Below are 17,214 nucleotides of genomic sequence, written 5' to 3'. Positions count from 1 at the left end.
TCTCTTACCTTTTCGACGCCAATGACGGATATATACGCACCGTAGGTGCAACGCCGAAGACGGATTAATCCGTCACAGACCAACATAGACATGCATGCATAGGCGTGCATGTGCATAAAGTTCAGTTTCAGTTTTGACACTTAGGTGACATGGCGTCCGAGTGACAGTTTTTGTGTTTGACACGGTGTCGAAAAGGTTAATATTCTCTTTCGTATTGGTTATGTGCGTGGCGTGAAGCTCTCGCGTCGAATGATGGTCCAAACGTAGTGCTCTTTGCCTATGACGGTTTCTTCAAGTCGTGGTTTGATGGAGACTTTTCATATATAGAGATTTTGCTCCTTTTTCTACACTCCATAGTCGGGATAATTGAAGAAATATGTTTTTACCGTATTTTTGTTACTTAAAACGTTACATTCGTGCCCACAGCGCCAAGGACATGACTAGTAACGACGCCTATAGGTGTTCTTGGCGTTCAAAAGGTTAAACTAGCATGAAAATTTGACCCCAAGAAAGTTCACTTTTTGCTACAGCTGTCAGTTTTATTACCACTCGCGTCGAATGATGGTCCCTATCACAGTTCATGTTTATATGTGTTATGGCGGTCACTGTCAAAGTAACTCACACTTTCTAGTAAGGTTTACATTAGCTCCTTTGCGCCCGGGAGCTTGGCGTTTGAATGATGTTTGTATTTATGACATAAAGCGTTCAAAAGGTTGATCTTCTGACCGCCACAGTCGGCTGTGGACGTCATCGGAAAGTCTTGCCAAGAACGCCAACGACGGCTACAGCCGACAGCTTCGCCAATGCAAAAGGGACTTACGCGGGACTCTGTAAAGTCCAATTTCGCTTAATAATCACGATCGCCTGGCGTCCGGGGCACGGCATATTCCTTTGCCGTCTGGCGAAATCGAACGTACGAGTGGCCACATGACCAATATAAAATTTTCTAAAGTACAAAAATCAAACACAGCAAGTCTAAATAATGGTATATTTTCAAAAATATTGTTACATGACCTGCATTATATATTTACAAAAATAAAAACACAATAAAATTAATATTTCCAGTTTTACAACCGCCAATGCTTAGGTACAAAAATTAAATAAAAACATACAATATCAGGGTCGATATAATACTTAGCAGTATATTTACATCCGAAGCATACATAATTATATTTTTTTGTATTTGTTTGTCTTATAATATGTGTAGCAAGATATGGTAGCAGAAAAAGTGTTCACAGTTATGGCACTTATTTAGACTTTCTTAGTAAAATGAGTTCACGATGTAATTGAGTATATATTTACTACACATATTATAAGACTAACTATAATTAACATAGTCCGTTCCTTTCAGGTAGTAATATTTATTTCATTTAGGCAACATTTTTTAATTGAACACACTTCTATAAAAGTAATATGTCGTATTTTGTCTGTTCGGTCAACCGTCCTTCGGGTAAAATTATTTTCAATTTTTTTGTTCACAATGTAACAAGTTTAATCGAATAATTAGCGTCGAGAATTCTAAGTAACGATAAGGTTCAAAATTACCTTAATAACCGCTACGATATTTTTTCTTCTGAAGCAAACCTTTACCTCAAACGACTTATGAGTTGCCTTCATTAGGGTGGTATTCCATCTGTCCAATATCTTGGTCCAATGTGTATTTGTATCTCACATTTTGCTTAAGGAGAGAGAGACGCAATGCACGTTGGACCAAGATATTGGCCAGATGGAATAGCACCCTTAGATGATTATATGGACAAGCGTTTCAAAAATTAATGACTGACGTTACTAGCTCGTAGTGTGTTCAATTAAAAATATAGCTTACACGTTAAAAAGCGCGTCTACTACAAGCGGTCTGAGCTCGAATTGTTCAAATTATGGTTAAAATTAAAATTTTGCGCCCCCACAGGGGCTTGTCACCGTTGCCGTGGGGCGAGTCAAGTGGACCAATAGGCTTCAAATTTAGACTAAATTTACATTAAACAAGAAGATTGGCCACGTTTGTACATTCCGTTCCTCCAATATTCAAGCTATTGCCAGGCGTCTATTCCACCAAATTTCAGAGACAGTAAGTAACGAGGATACATAGCGTCACTGTTTACTTGTTTGACCAGTAATGTACGGTTAATTGTCAATGACAGACAGGCAAAGGCCAGACGGCGTTAGTACCGCAACAGGTCTCAGTTTCATCCATTTCGTTGGGCGCTTAGACCCCTGGTTTCGGGTTCCGCAGCGCCATCTATTGAACGGAAGTTGAGTTATTTTGAAGCAGGTTTCAGCTCCATCCATTTTGTACAGTGCTTAGGGTGCTATTCCACCTGTGTCCAATGTCATTGCGTCTCACTCTCTCATTAAGCAAAATGTGAGACGCAGTCCTTAGACCTCTGGTCAAAATAGCTCAACTTCCGTTATCGTGCTGAATATTGGAGGAACGCCAGTTTGTACAGACACTGGCTTCTTATTTTATTTTTCCTTAGTGATACTGAAATTTCTCGCAATTTCTCTCTCCAATATATGATATGATACATATATATGATACATTTATTTTCAGCTAAAAATAATAAAAATATTTGTCTTATTTAAAGAGGGTTTCTAGCCGGATGATCGAAAGTGACCGCGGCCGAACAAACGTCCCACATTATCGCTTACCATAAGGACGCATTGTCATGTTATTCGTATAAAGATACAAGCAAATTTCATCATTATGGCAAGCGATAAAGTGGGACGTTTTGCCGGCCGCGATTACAAATTATGACAGCCAAGTATTTCCAGCCAGTCCAGTCCAGAGTTGTCGAGCCCTGCCACGTTGCTTAAGCCTTTATAACATAACACAGGGAACATTTTTTTCACATGATTTTGAGCTTAATTTCAAAGTGATAGGGTTTGTTATTGCATAATATCTGACACCCTTATGCCTTGTAAAGGGTTAAATCCGTTGTAAAATAATTTGGCAATACCATAACCATCATCATCATCATCGTCATTCGGCCTATTCTCATGTACGGCTGTGAGGCCTGGACACTAACTCAAAAAGAGGAAAGTCAGCTCCTGATAGCGGAAAGAAAAGTGCTCAGGAAGATCCTGGGACCTGTCCGAAGTGACGACGGCTCCTGGAGGATCCGGAAAAACGCCGAGATCGAAGAGTTGGTGGCTGAGCCCAATATCATAGGCGTAACTAAATCCCACAGACTTCGCTGGCTCGGTCACCTACTCAGAATGGGGAAGGATCGCGTAGTCAAGGAAGCGTACTTGGGGCGACCAATCGGCCGTCGTCCGATCGGGCGCCCCAGGTGCCGCTGGTGTGATGTCGTGGAGGCGGACCTGCGTCGGCTGAATGCCAATTCATGGCAGGAAACCGCGCTGGAGCGGGACAGGTGGCGTTCTCTCGTTTCGGAGGCCAAGATTCTTTTTGGATCGCTGAGCCAAAGCAGTTAGTTAGTTAATACCATAACCATCACATTTTCATAGAAGATTGATGTTTATGGTGACATTGCCGTTATTTCATAGCAGATTTACCGCATTTACTGCTAACGTTTTCATAGCACTACGCTCTTAGCCGATCCCAGCGTTTTCCCGCTTAGTAGAGGAAAGCGATTACGAACAGAGGACCCGCGCGGATTCCAGGCACTCAAAGTGTTAACATTTCCAGAGTCAAATGTGAAAGGAACATTGCACCATTCAACTCGCCCCACCTCGCAACGGTTAGTCTCCGATCCGTACTAATCTAACTTACACTAGAGTTGTTTTATAAAAAAGTCATAACATTCCTACGTGTTACATCGTTACAAAAAGCTAAACCTCAGTCGTGGGGCTCGCGCATTCCCAATCTTAATACTGAACACATTCAGGAGATCGTTTGAGTTGTAGGCCGTTAAATACAAATCATATAATAATTGTGTTCCCACATTTGCAATTGGGAGTATTACTGCAATGTTATCCCGCCAGAGTGTAGCCCTAGCAGCTATCGTAAATAGAATAACTTATACATACTGTGCCTTAACCTTTTGACCGCCAAAGACGCTCGCGGCTACAGCCCAATATCAACCTTCATGCGTACCGAAAAGGTTCACGATTACGCGCCGCATGCGGTAGGCGTGGCGTTCAAAAGGTTAAACTGTGTTTTGACAAGTTTTCACAGATAATAAAATATGGCATTGATGCATCAAGGCGGTTTGTTTACAAAGGGCCTACCGGGAAAGGCGAAATTTAGTCATCTGCCTCTTTATAGCTTAAATATGCTATGCTCCTATGAGTCGTAGAGGTTAGAAAACAAATTGCGTTTTTCTTGTTCCGTGGTAGACCCTCAAATTGTGATGGATTGTGGTAGGTGGTGTGGTAGGGGGCGCCACCTCTACGCAGAGTTTCGCGTAATATTCCCTATTGTAAAATGATATATAACATCGTGTGACAGGGACCACATAATAAATTACTATCAATACCATCATGATGTCCCTGCCACAGTTGTATACCATTTTATAACAGCCAATGTGGGAGCACCATAATGTTGGTAAAAACTAGTCTTTGGTGTCCTTTCCTCACATTAGTCAAATTATACTCGATTTTTAAGATTCCAGTGATAAAATCCTAGCTTGCTGTTAACATAAAATTATTGCTCACTTTTTATGCTCGTAAAGTTGGTATTTTAGTCGCGTGTAAGCGGCATAAATTTGCGTTTTGTGCTCTAGAGCATAAAGTAAAATCTTCTATTACGCCCCTAGACTTAAAAAAACCTTAAATACTGGATATTTTTGTATATTTTCCTTGCAATCGAAGTGAAAAGCAGAGTACATAACTTGGCATGAATACCCATTTTATCCTAACCTATGTTGATAAATTGCCTCGGATGAAATAGGTCACTTTATGCCCTTACTGGTAGCAACTGGATATAATTTATCACCCTTTACCAATGGGAACAGCTCAGTAAAGATATCTTAACAAAATTGATGGCGGTGGTTTTAGAATCTAACAATAAATAGTAGATTATACAACTAGGGCATAAAATGTTATCCGAGGCAATTTACACGCGACTTATGTCAATTTTACGAGCAGAGAAGTGAAAAAAATCTATGACTGTTAAGACCTATCTTAACAAGTTTAGGTATTACCATACTTAAATACCTACTTACCTAATCTAGATAGATTAAGTCTCTCTATCGTCGGTAGGTGGCACCACCTATGAAATGTAACTAATTAACCTCTTTAAGGTGACATCTACCGAAAACTTGTGTACTTGCTCTCTAAGCTTAGCCATATCAATGTATGCAATAGTTCATAAACAATCCATAGTGTGGCGCTGTACGCGACTATATAAGCTTCTACATGTGTATAGATTAAATCACTTTTCTCAACTAGCCTTCTGTTAACATTAAATATAACTATTGTAATTCTCTGCTTTGATTCGGTCTCCATCACCTCCAACGCTGAACAATGACACCTTATACAGAATACTTTTATGATAAAACTGAGCTCTTTAGATTTACACTTCTAACCTAGACTAGTTGTAACCAACATTACCATTCATAGTAATAAAAAAATATAGGTCTACATTATAACTCTGTATCTTTAGGTATTTAAATAAAAGTAAACAAAATCTACCCTCAAATAGCTACTTAAACCAGTTGAGGGTAGATGAAAACATTACAAGATCAAATAATGTAGGTTAAAGTCAGGTCGTTCAGTCACAGATCCAGGCGGTTCTGTCACAATGTTTTAACTACCCGAAAATTTTACTTTTATTTAAATACCTAAAAATACAGAGTATAGGTATAGTTAAAACATTGACATGTAAAAAAAAGTATAGACAGGCTCTTATAACTATAGTAGTGAAGGTCTAAATGTGGCTTTCCATCACAGAAGGGTCCTTATACTTCATCTGTATTAAGGACGATTCTTTTTTTTTTTTAATATAGAAGGCAAACGAGCAGACGGATCACCTGATGGTAAGCGATTACCGCCGCCCATGGACACCTGCAACACCTGAGGGGTTGCAAGTTTCTATCGGAAATCTTGTTGGAATTTAAGATGGAAACGTGCTTATTGCACATGATGCATAAGGCTCTGCGATGGAAAGCCACAAATGAATAACCAATAGCCTCGTTGTTCAGCCTTAATCTACAGTGGAATGCGGCAAGCCCTCTACAGGAAGTTATCGGTTGGATGTGAACTACGCTTGCATTCGAAAGCGATTTCCTCAAGGCAACGTGGACATTTTAAAGACGACCATTTTGGGGTAAATTAACCTTTTGAACGCCAGACGGCGACGGAATATGCCGTGCCTCGGACGCCGGCGATTTTTTAAGCGAAATTGAACTTTACAGAATCCCGCGTAAAGCCATATTGCATGTCGGCTGTGGCCGTCCTTGGCAAGACTTGCCGATGACGGCCACAGCCGACTGTGGCGGTCAGGTTAAAGAAATATAGAATCCAACTAGTCCAGTTAGGCCACCATCAAATAAATCGTGACCGCCAAAGTGAAACACATCCTTATTCCTATGGTAAGGAAGGTGGTTGCAAAATAATTTGGCCAGTTTATCTGTCACTATCTATTTGATGCTCATATGCTCACTGTCCCAGGATACTGGCCAAAGACGTCAACTGACGCGCGAGACTACACCCCAATGTCAACCTTCGGCAATTCCGACAAGGTTCACAATGACGCTTAGTGATTCAATGAAATGTCTCTGAAGTAACTAGTAGTTGTTACTATACAGACATAAATCGTACAGCCAATCCAGACATATGTATAATCGTTAATTTTCAAGCTGGCCCTTATGGCTAACTCTTTGTATATTGTAAGTAAAACCGCACCTGCTACTTACCTGCATCAAAAAAGGTTCGGTCATTGGCGTATAATTCTATTGTAACTTGAGCGCGGGCTAGTCCAACACTCAAAAGACCAGTGTAAGTGCGCTCTCCGATAACGCGCCTTTGTCACACACCTCGAGGACACATTTTAGACTGGCCTATAGCGTTCGACTTGCCGGCACTCAGTAACCATAGAGGGACTACACAGTCTCGCAAGGTATTTTTTCCATGAGTTCATTTTGAATTTAATACTATTGCAATTTCCATAGGAGGTGTAATTCAACAACCGGTTGGAGTGACCGAACCTTTTAAGTAGCACGTGCGGTTTTACTTACAATAGACCATGAATTGGTCGTAAGGGACAGCTTGAAAACGAACAACTTTATAGATATGGTCGGATTTTGCATTGGCAAAACTAGGCGTCCACAAACCAACAAAATAAAAAGTAAAAGAAAGGAAGTTCCTTAATGAGAAATTAATAGAATCCTCTTGCAATTTATGTGCAATACGTATATTTTTCTTGCGCAATTGCGGTTTCGAATGCAAACAGTATGATATATTTCACTATAATTTCTTTAAGGTAGGAAAAATTTGTTTAGAAATTTTAGGGGTTTTACTTACAGCTATTGATTTTTGAAAAATAAAATATTTTTATATATTTTCTTATTATAGTGAAATAGTGTGGAGTATCAGGCAGCATGATATCACATCCACCGATTTTATTTGGTAAAAAATATTAACATAGTGTATATTTTATTTAGCTCATACAAAATCTAATTACGTCGCTTATTCTACATAAAAATACAGACAGTCATACATGTCACAAGACAAAACGAGTCTTGTATAAGTGTAAAAAAATACGTAAAAATCATAGATATAAAGAGTTCAAAATTGTTGCATGGATAAGGATTGTGCACACTGGGAGCGATACGATAACACTGTAATTTTCTATATTAACTGCTATTTAATTTTAGGTTGAGTATTTTAATTTATTTACATTACCAGTATTTCCATATATTTTCTTATACATTGAGAGACAGTATGCACGCACCTTTATTTTTGTGCTTGGGGTTCTTTGCGAAACCGGCCTTAATTCTGAAATCTGCGGTTTTTAGAAAACCTTTCACATTTAATGCCATACGCGATAGTACAATCACCTCCAAAATATTAAACAATTCTGAATACGACTGTACACGAGTTGAATAACTTTAAATGATACAAATGCGTTATCATTCGATGCTAAAATAAATATTTTAAATTTACTTTATCTCTCGGCATTCTAACTCCTACTTACTCTTTGGACACGATTTCGTTTCCGGTATGTTACAATACCGAAAACTATACAAAAGCCTAATATTAAAGTGACAGATCTACTATAGTTGGATAAAATGATTACTATAATTACATGTGCGTTCAAATAATGATCTCAAATTTTGGGAAAAATATCCATTTTATGGACGTTTTATTTTCGATAGTAAAAAATATAAAAAGTCTGTCAAAACATGTCATTTTGGTACAAGATTATTTACGATCATTAGTTACTATCGCTCGGGGTCCACAAGCATTTAAATATGTATGTATGTTAAATTTCAGCTAGATCGGAAACCGGGCAGTGGCTCCAAAACTTTCAACATTTAATTATAGACAGACAGATGATACTAAATAAAAACTTGAAAAAAGTTATTCGAACGCACGGGACCAGGTATCTATTGTAGACTAAAGATATGAAGGCTGTACGCCAACTGTCTATAATGACCTGTACAGAAACTAAACATACCATGTGGTATTCTAATTAAATAATAAATTATCATTCCATTTCAAAATTGTTAACTATCATGTCAAAATATTCAGTAAAAAAGCAGCTTTTTCATAACCTATCTAATAACTACATTATAAACATATACTGAGATACAAAACCTAGTGATCACTGATTTGTACATAGATTAAACGTAATAAAATAGAAATAAACATGGTTTCTAAAATAAAAATAAATTCGTGAGCAAAAGGCAAATGCGAACGTCACAGGGAACGACGAATAAGCACCTAAACACAAGCAAAATTGCAATTTATACATATAAAAGACTTTCTTAAATATTGTATACCTTGCTCCTGTGCATATTTAAAAGGAAATAGATCAATCCACATCATAAAAAAATCACAATTTGACTTACAATTAGGACATAGCAACACTATTCGTCAAAAATACACATTAATACGGCGTTTAGTGTTGCCACGTTAATACTTGGTTCACCTTTTGTTAGTCAAACTCATAGGCGTGAATTGTAATGTTTTTCACGCAAGAAACGTAGATATTTTTACAACCGAATGAACATAATACAAAAACGCACTGAGACTATGAGTTTCCTTTTCGCTCACTCGTTCACATGCTCACTAGTGCCGTCTCACATAACAATCAACATACGCTCGAGTATACCACAGGTAAAATATCGTAGAATAAATACGGTATTTTCGTTACAAAAGTTTGAGCGTCGTTGCCCACATAAGGTGTGCAGGTAAAATTGAGCCTACCGTGCATGGGATAAAGTCCATTTGCGCTAAAGGCGTGTGGAAGAAAGTTTAACTGTCTTCTAGTAGGTTGTGCAGCTCCGCGTAGTTGAGTATGGCACGGTGGAGGAATTCGTATTGCAACTGTAAAAAAAAGTTTCAAAATTAGTAATTAAAAACAGACAGATATTTTAAAGAGTTGTGATTACTCGTAGTTCGTTATAAGCAAGCGTTATTACGCGAAATTATTTTGCTTGTTTTAGGCTGATATTTGTTTGAAGCTAGTCTAGTCTAGCTAGGTTTTTTTTTACGTTGGCTGGCCCGATCAGTACTATTACGGCTAACAACAACAAGATATAACAAGAGTGTATCTTCTGTTAAACACTGAAAGTGGCTATTTGCCATATTACACGACTCCTACACACTATGCCAGCCCGGCGGCTACAACACCCGCCGGGCCGGCAGGCAACGCCAGCCCGGCGGCTTCAACACCCGCCGGGCCGGCAGGCAACGCCAGCCCGGCGGCTTCAACACCCGCCGGGCCGGCAGGCAACGCCAGCCCGGCGGCTAAAACACCCGCCGGGCCGGCAGGCAACGCCAGCCCGGCGGCTTGAACACCCGCCGGGCCGGCAGGCAACGCCAGCCCGGCGGCTTCAACACCCGCCGGGCCGGCAGGCAACGCCAGCCCGGCGGCTTCAACACCCGCCGGGCCGGCAGGCAACGCCAGCCCGGCGGCTACAACACCCGCCGGGACACCGCGGGCTTGTAGCCGGCGGGCCGGCCGGTACGCGCACGCCGCATCACGAGAAAACTTAAATGTAAGTAAAAATTAAATCTTTGCGTAATAATAACTCCACGGACGATTCGGCCACGACGACTTCTATCAACTCAGTTGCTGTCTCTGGTGTGCTCGCAATACGATCTTGTTACCAAAGGTTCGCGAACATTGCGGGCATGTGAGCACACCATTTGTGTATTTTTTTTTTTGTATTATGTTGTTACTTTGTAGTATGTATTTGAACTAAATAGGAGCAGTCTGTATAGCATGGCGGTACTCACGAAGGTATTGATGGTGCCGGCGCGCTGCGAGCGCACCTTGCGCGCGGTGGCGGCCACGTCGACTCGCCGCTCGTTGCGCAGCTGCGCGATCAGAATGCAGAGCGCCGCGAACAGCGCCGACCGTTCTGTGCCGTATCTGAATTTTTTTTATATGTGGGTTCGGATGTCAATAATCCTAATTCAAATTAGTAAACAACCTATTAAAACTCGGCAGTTTTTTTAAAACTGTATATACACTTCGAGAGACTGCTACTTCTTTCTAACAAAATTTATAAAGTTTAATTAATAAATATCGCAAGTTCTACACACTATTAGGTATCGCAAACCTTTATCCTAATTGCCATAGATAGGCAACTCTTTCATTAGATGACAGAAGTCACAAACATTTTTTTTGAACACCACTCATCAGCAACCCTTTTTGAATATCACAATTGATGACATTACCAATATCTTTTTCAAACTTCATGTATGTACTCATTGGCAGTGCAGCACCATTGTGGGCCAGAGATCACCAACATTTTCCTTCAGTGCCAGTGGTCAGTAACTTTTCCTAAAATTAAGTCTTACTTACTGGCAGTGCAGCGCGGCGGGCCAGAGATCACTAACATTTTCCTTGAGTCGGTAACTTAGATCTAAAAGTGCGTATACACTGACTGGTAGTGCAGCATGGTGGGCCAGAGATCATCAACATTTTCCTCGAGTCGGTAAGTTAGATGTAAAAAAGTGTGTATACTGGCAGTGCAGCACGGTGAGCCAGAGATCACCAACGTTTTTCTTAAGTCGTTAAGTTAGATCTAAAAGTGCGTATACTGACTGGCAGTGCAGCAGCATGGCGGGCTCGGGCTGCGCGGCGGCGGCGGCGGGTGGAGGCGGCGGGCGCGCGGCGTCGGCCAGCTCGGCCAGGCCGCGCGTGACCTCGGGCACGTGGCCGGGCGCCGTGGGCCAGCCCTGGTACTGCAGCTGCCGAACCACCATCACGTCGCCGCTCTGGAATCATCCACATACAATCAGCTTTTCACAATCCTTTATTTGGGGGGAAATGTACCCGTTTTGCCTTAATTATCCATACATAATTTATTAGTTAGTTTTGTAATGGTCCATACATTAACTGCGTTACAAAACTGACAGTTAGAAGTGGGACACTTTTTTATTGCTTAAATCGATAGTGCTCGTAATTCTGAGTAAAAATAACTGAAAATTTGTTTGTATCAAGAGAAATGATTGCGCGTCGTCAACACATTAAAAAGGGAAGATAATGCAGTTTCATCCTTAGTAAAACGCTAAATGTGTCTATATTTGTTTTTGCTTGACGAAAAAAAAAGAAATAGAATGAAGTATTCCCATCTTCACATTGCAGCAGGATATCGCAATACACGTGTATAGTGCTGTCTCGCTCTCCCACCTTGTTGTTAGTGACCCGGAACTGCCGCCTCGTGTAGTACGGGCAAGATTCGCTCTCTTCATACTGTACGGAGATGTGCTCGTATTGCGCGGTGCCGTCGTCCCAGTAGCGCGGGCACTTGCCTTCACCCAGCTGCAAAAAATACAATCATTAGCAAAAACGTCGACGAGCATTAGTGCAAAAGCTAGCCCAGTAAAGGAGAAGAGTAAAAGTATAGAAACAAAATAAAAATTGCGAGTATTTTCGCTCAGGGCTTAATTCAAAAAAGAAGGAATCGTCTAGCTAAGTTCCCGTGTCCTAGTGGATTTCTCCGCCGTCGCAAGCCCGCCTCGCTCGAGGCAAGCGAACATGCAGCCGCGATATCTCTGAGCCTGTCCTGGCGAGGCGCTTTACGGTCGGGCTCAGCCATAGTTATATAGCGCTATTTCTATACTGGCGCGTACCACTGAACGCTGCAATGACGCCCGAGCGGCTAGAGAAACTCAACGCGCGAGTATAGAAACGTTTCATCTGGACAAACTCTTTGGTGAGCATAGATGGTAGGATCGTATAGCTGTACTTATACGGTGTGCGCCCGTGAGGGACAGAACATACGCAATGCGACAAAATTAAAAACACGTTTCTAACATTCTTGACAACATACCTAAAACAATCTACGTAATTTGATCGGGTTATTTGTTGTCCGCCTAAAACAGGAAAAAAAAAAAAAGAAACTGACAAGAACAAACAAAAATAACGCATTCTCTGCTACTCCTACTGAGATATCCATAAGACTATCCCGTTTTGTCAGTTCCCCCACCACTCAGTTTGCGAGGCACCTCTATGCTGTGCAGAATTGCGAGTCGATGCGTTCAGGTTCTTTGTGTGGATCTTGTGAGGAGAGTTCTTATAACGAAATAAAAATTGTAATAAATTTAATAAAATAAAATATTTGCCGCCCAAATAATCGTGACTAACTAGGCCTCCGTGTATTTCTTTAACGACGACTGAAATTGTTATTTATTAATCGATATGTTTACGGTACAATATACGTACTTCACTTAACATAACGATAGTAGAGACGTTGTGTTCGGACACCATCCGCCAGAAGTCCACGATGGTGTTCGGGAGCGGGTCTTGCGTGATTATGAAGCCTTCTGAATTGTCATATGCTGTGAACAAACACGGAATTTTTAACGAAACTTAAATAACAAGCTAGGAATAGAACCCATATCCATCTATCATAGTCGTAATAAAAAATCTATAAAGGTGGTAAAATAACTGAATATGCACTTTATTGCCTTGACAATAACGTCGAATTTTGATATTTGTTAGCACCAACATTGACATAATTAACAAAATTTATCATTTGACCGACTATTACAATCATTAGTAAAAAAGTTACCAATTTTTTTTAATTTGCCGACTCCTGGTGCACACAACCGGAGCTCAACCTGATGTAGGTACACATCAGGCAGGGGTCGGCTATCTTTTACAGTTTATAATTGTACTTTACACCTTTTTCTCCGGCCTATAAATACCCCAACTTCAGGGTTCGTCAACCTTTTTTTGAGAATAAACCAATAATGCAAAGACGGCGCTGGGGCCAATATGACGCGGTTGCATATGACTGCATATGCGGCTAGGTATTTCTGGCTCCAGGGGTCGGCAATCTTTTGCTCGCCAACAACCACTCAGTGAGTTGAAAGTCCTCAATCTGGGAGGTTGTCAACCTTTTCTTAACAGAGAAAAATCTTACCAACTTGCCATCCCATTTACGGAGTAGATGACTTAAGTGTTTCTCTATATGAACTGTATGAGATCGTAAACCTTTTTTTAACTTACCTTCAATGAAAGACGCGTTGATGTAGGTGGAATAGTGCAGAGGCGGCGCTGGGGCCAATATGACGCGGTTGCGGTCATAGGGTAGGTATTCTGGGCTTCGATTCTTGGCCCGGGCTTCTTCTACAGAGCCCGCTGAGCAGGATTTTAGTGGTTCCGTTACTGGCGGGTTCATCATTTTCTGTGACAACAAAAGTTTTTCAGTCAAAAATATCATCAATTTTTCATCACACTTGCTCGAAAAAGATCTTATTTTCATACAGGTATACTGAAGGACAAAGGCATTTATTATTCCCACGGGGGTTATGTATTGTGAAAAAAAAGGGAGTTATAAGTTTTTCCCAAGGGAGTTAACCAAGTAGGTATGAGTTTTATTTATAATAAATTTTTATTGTATTTGTAAAAAAATATTTAATTTAATTCATTTAATAGCCGTTTAAAATATGTTTACAGAATTTTTGAATCATCCGGATACGAGTAGGTCTGTGCCTTCGATGCCTAAACCTGTCAAAGAATGATAATATGGCAGACGAATGTTTGAAAGTGTGATGAAAAACATTGTGTGTAACTCCGGAGGTAAGAATATTGCAAGCTCGAGTCTTTAATTCACACCAGCCTGCGGTTTTCGTGAATTAACACCTTCTTGCAAAATTTCTTATACCTCTCTCGTTGCAAAATGTACTATAGTTAATCATCCATGCAACCCAAACATTTTTATTATCCTTGTTTCGGCCGAATATAAATATATTCAGCCCATCTCAAATGTAAACAGTACCTCGAACTCGTGCTCCATGAGGCACTTATCAGCGCCCTCTGCCGTATTCCTCAAACGATCGATGCTGGACTTGAGCCGCGATGCCGGGATCTCTGTGTCGCCGTAGTGCGCGTACTCGACTAGCGCTCGGTAGACGAACACGTATTGTTTCTGAAAAGAGAATACATTCTAAGCATCGGAGAGTAATAATTCACGAAAATACACAAATATCTAAATAAAGTTAAATTTGTACCGGCGCTTGAAGCTATACTTTAGATCATACACGAGCAAAGCGCCATGTAGGAAAAGTGAAAAAATAAAATTCCTCTCGTCGCTCGCCACCGTATTGCATGTTCGTTTTGTCTGAGCAGTGCATGTGTGCTCTTGGACAATAAGTAGGTTATTGCAACATGATCAGTTAAATAAACAATCAATAAAATGTCATATGTTGTAAGTGTTATAATATAACATGGACATCTGTCACCAGGATGTCACTAGAGAATGTCTTTCCCGCCGGAGTTCAGCCACGGTGGTAGAGACTTATATCGTGGACACAATAAACTGACCATCCGCCATGCTTATTGCAATGAGATAAGGTCTGCCATTGGTCACACCAGGGACTGCACAAGGAAGTTCCTCTGCGGCAGACTTCAGCAACGGTGGCTAACACTCCGTCGTTAATACAATAATTTAAACATTTATCAACCTTATTACAACGAGACAAGGTCTACAGCTACACTAGTCCGTCACGTCACAAACTACACACCAGCGACTGCACCAGGAAGTTCCTCTGGCGGCGGAGCTCGGCCACGGTGGTGAACACGGCCGCCCGGCGCGTGGTGCGCAGCTGCTCCAGCAGGCAGTCCAGCGCCACCAGCGTGCCCGTGCAGTGTCACAGACTCACCAGCGACTGCACCAGGAAGTTCCTCTGGCGGCGGAGCTCGGCCACGGTGGTGAACACGGCCGCCCGGCGCGTGGTGCGCAGCTGCTCCAGCAGGCAGTCCAGCGCCACCAGCGTGCCCGTGCAGTGTCACAGACTCACCAGCGACTGCACCAGGAAGTTCCTCTGGCGGCGGAGCTCGGCCACGGTGGTGAACACGGCCGCCCGGCGCGTGGTGCGCAGCTGCTCCAGCAGGCAGTCCAGCGCCACCAGCGTGCCCGTGCAGTGTCACAGACTCACCAGCGACTGCACCAGGAAGTTCCTCTGGCGGCGGAGCTCGGCCACGGTGGTGAACACGGCCGCCCGGCGCGTGGTGCGCAGCTGCTCCAGCAGGCAGTCCAGCGCCACCAGCGTGCCCGTGCAGTGTCACAGACTCACCAGCGACTGCACCAGGAAGTTCCTCTGGCGGCGGAGCTCGGCCACGGTGGTGAACACGGCCGCCCGGCGCGTGGTGCGCAGCTGCTCCAGCAGGCAGTCCAGCGCCACCAGCGTGCCCGTGCAGTGTCACAGACTCACCAGCGACTGCACCAGGAAGTTCCTCTGGCGGCGGAGCTCGGCCACGGTGGTGAACACGGCCGCCCGGCGCGTGGTGCGCAGCTGCTCCAGCAGGCAGTCCAGCGCCACCAGCGTGCCCGTGCAGTGTCACAGACTCACCAGCGACTGCACCAGGAAGTTCCTCTGGCGGCGGAGCTCGGCCACGGTGGTGAACACGGCCGCCCGGCGCGTGGTGCGCAGCTGCTCCAGCAGGCAGTCCAGCGCCACCAGCGTGCCCGTGCAGTGTCACAGACTCACCAGCGACTGCACCAGGAAGTTCCTCTGGCGGCGGAGCTCGGCCACGGTGGTGAACACGGCCGCCCGGCGCGTGGTGCGCAGCTGCTCCAGCAGGCAGTCCAGCGCCACCAGCGTGCCCGTGCAGTGTCACAGACTCACCAGCGACTGCACCAGGAAGTTCCTCTGGCGGCGGAGCTCGGCCACGGTGGTGAACACGGCCGCCCGGCGCGTGGTGCGCAGCTGCTCCAGCAGGCAGTCCAGCGCCACCAGCGTGCCCGTGCAGTGTCACAGACTCACCAGCGACTGCACCAGGAAGTTCCTCTGGCGGCGGAGCTCGGCCACGGTGGTGAACACGGCCGCCCGGCGCGTGGTGCGCAGCTGCTCCAGCAGGCAGTCCAGCGCCACCAGCGTGCCCGTGCAGTGTCACAGACTCACCAGCGACTGCACCAGGAAGTTCCTCTGGCGGCGGAGCTCGGCCACGGTGGTGAACACGGCCGCCCGGCGCGTGGTGCGCAGCTGCTCCAGCAGGCAGTCCAGCGCCACCAGCGTGCCCGTGCAGTGTCACAGACTCACCAGCGACTGCACCAGGAAGTTCCTCTGGCGGCGGAGCTCGGCCACGGTGGTGAACACGGCCGCCCGGCGCGTGGTGCGCAGCTGCTCCAGCAGGCAGTCCAGCGCCACCAGCGTGCCCGTGCGGCCCACGCCGGCCGAGCAGTGCACCACTACTGGCCGGCCCATTAGGTGCGACCACGCTTCGTTCATACGCTGAAAAATAAATTAATTGTCAGACAATTGGCTTACTCAGCAATAAGCGGCATAACAACCACCGTGAGCAGTTCTTTTTAGTAGTCTATACCATCAAACATGTTGTAAATCTACCGTAGTCAACCTATCTGACGAGAAAATTATGTACAATTGAAAAGATTTCAAATGTAACATCCTATACATACAGTATATTTTTCTGTTAATTGGGAACGTCCTACGTTACGTGCCCGTGCCCGACTGCTCGCGGCTATTGGCGCGACTATTTAAATCTGGAAATGCACAGAACCTGCAAATCTAGCAAGACGCACCACATATCTTACCCAAAGGTCACGGAACGTTCATCATTCATTTGTTTAAACTAATCGAGCGTGCGTTTCGGGGCTGAGGCGCTAG

At 43.6% G+C, this 17,214-nt stretch overlaps 1 protein-coding gene across 1 annotated transcript in view; it reads right to left on the bottom strand.

The window, feature by feature from the left end:
- Positions 1–974: 974 nt before the first annotated feature.
- LOC133530709 (tyrosine-protein phosphatase 69D) overlaps positions 975–17,214 on the bottom strand; it is a 54,849-nt gene continuing 38,609 nt past the window's right edge. Inside the window, exons 22-29 of the mRNA XM_061868730.1 lie at positions 16,630–16,821; positions 14,367–14,516; positions 13,595–13,772; positions 12,806–12,921; positions 11,771–11,902; positions 11,183–11,355; positions 10,369–10,504; positions 975–9,453 (exon numbers count right to left, since the gene is read on the bottom strand). Of these exons, the coding sequence (XP_061724714.1) occupies positions 9,382–9,453; positions 10,369–10,504; positions 11,183–11,355; positions 11,771–11,902; positions 12,806–12,921; positions 13,595–13,772; positions 14,367–14,516; positions 16,630–16,821 (1,149 nt within the window). The 3' untranslated portion in view covers positions 975–9,381. The remainder of the gene's footprint in view (positions 9,454–10,368; positions 10,505–11,182; positions 11,356–11,770; positions 11,903–12,805; positions 12,922–13,594; positions 13,773–14,366; positions 14,517–16,629; positions 16,822–17,214) is intronic.

The sequence above is a fragment of the Cydia pomonella genome, chromosome 23 (genome assembly GCF_033807575.1).
Source record: "Cydia pomonella isolate Wapato2018A chromosome 23, ilCydPomo1, whole genome shotgun sequence".
Classification (NCBI taxonomy): Eukaryota; Metazoa; Arthropoda; class Insecta; order Lepidoptera; family Tortricidae; genus Cydia; species Cydia pomonella.
This window is presented reverse-complemented; position numbering and strand designations above follow the sequence as displayed.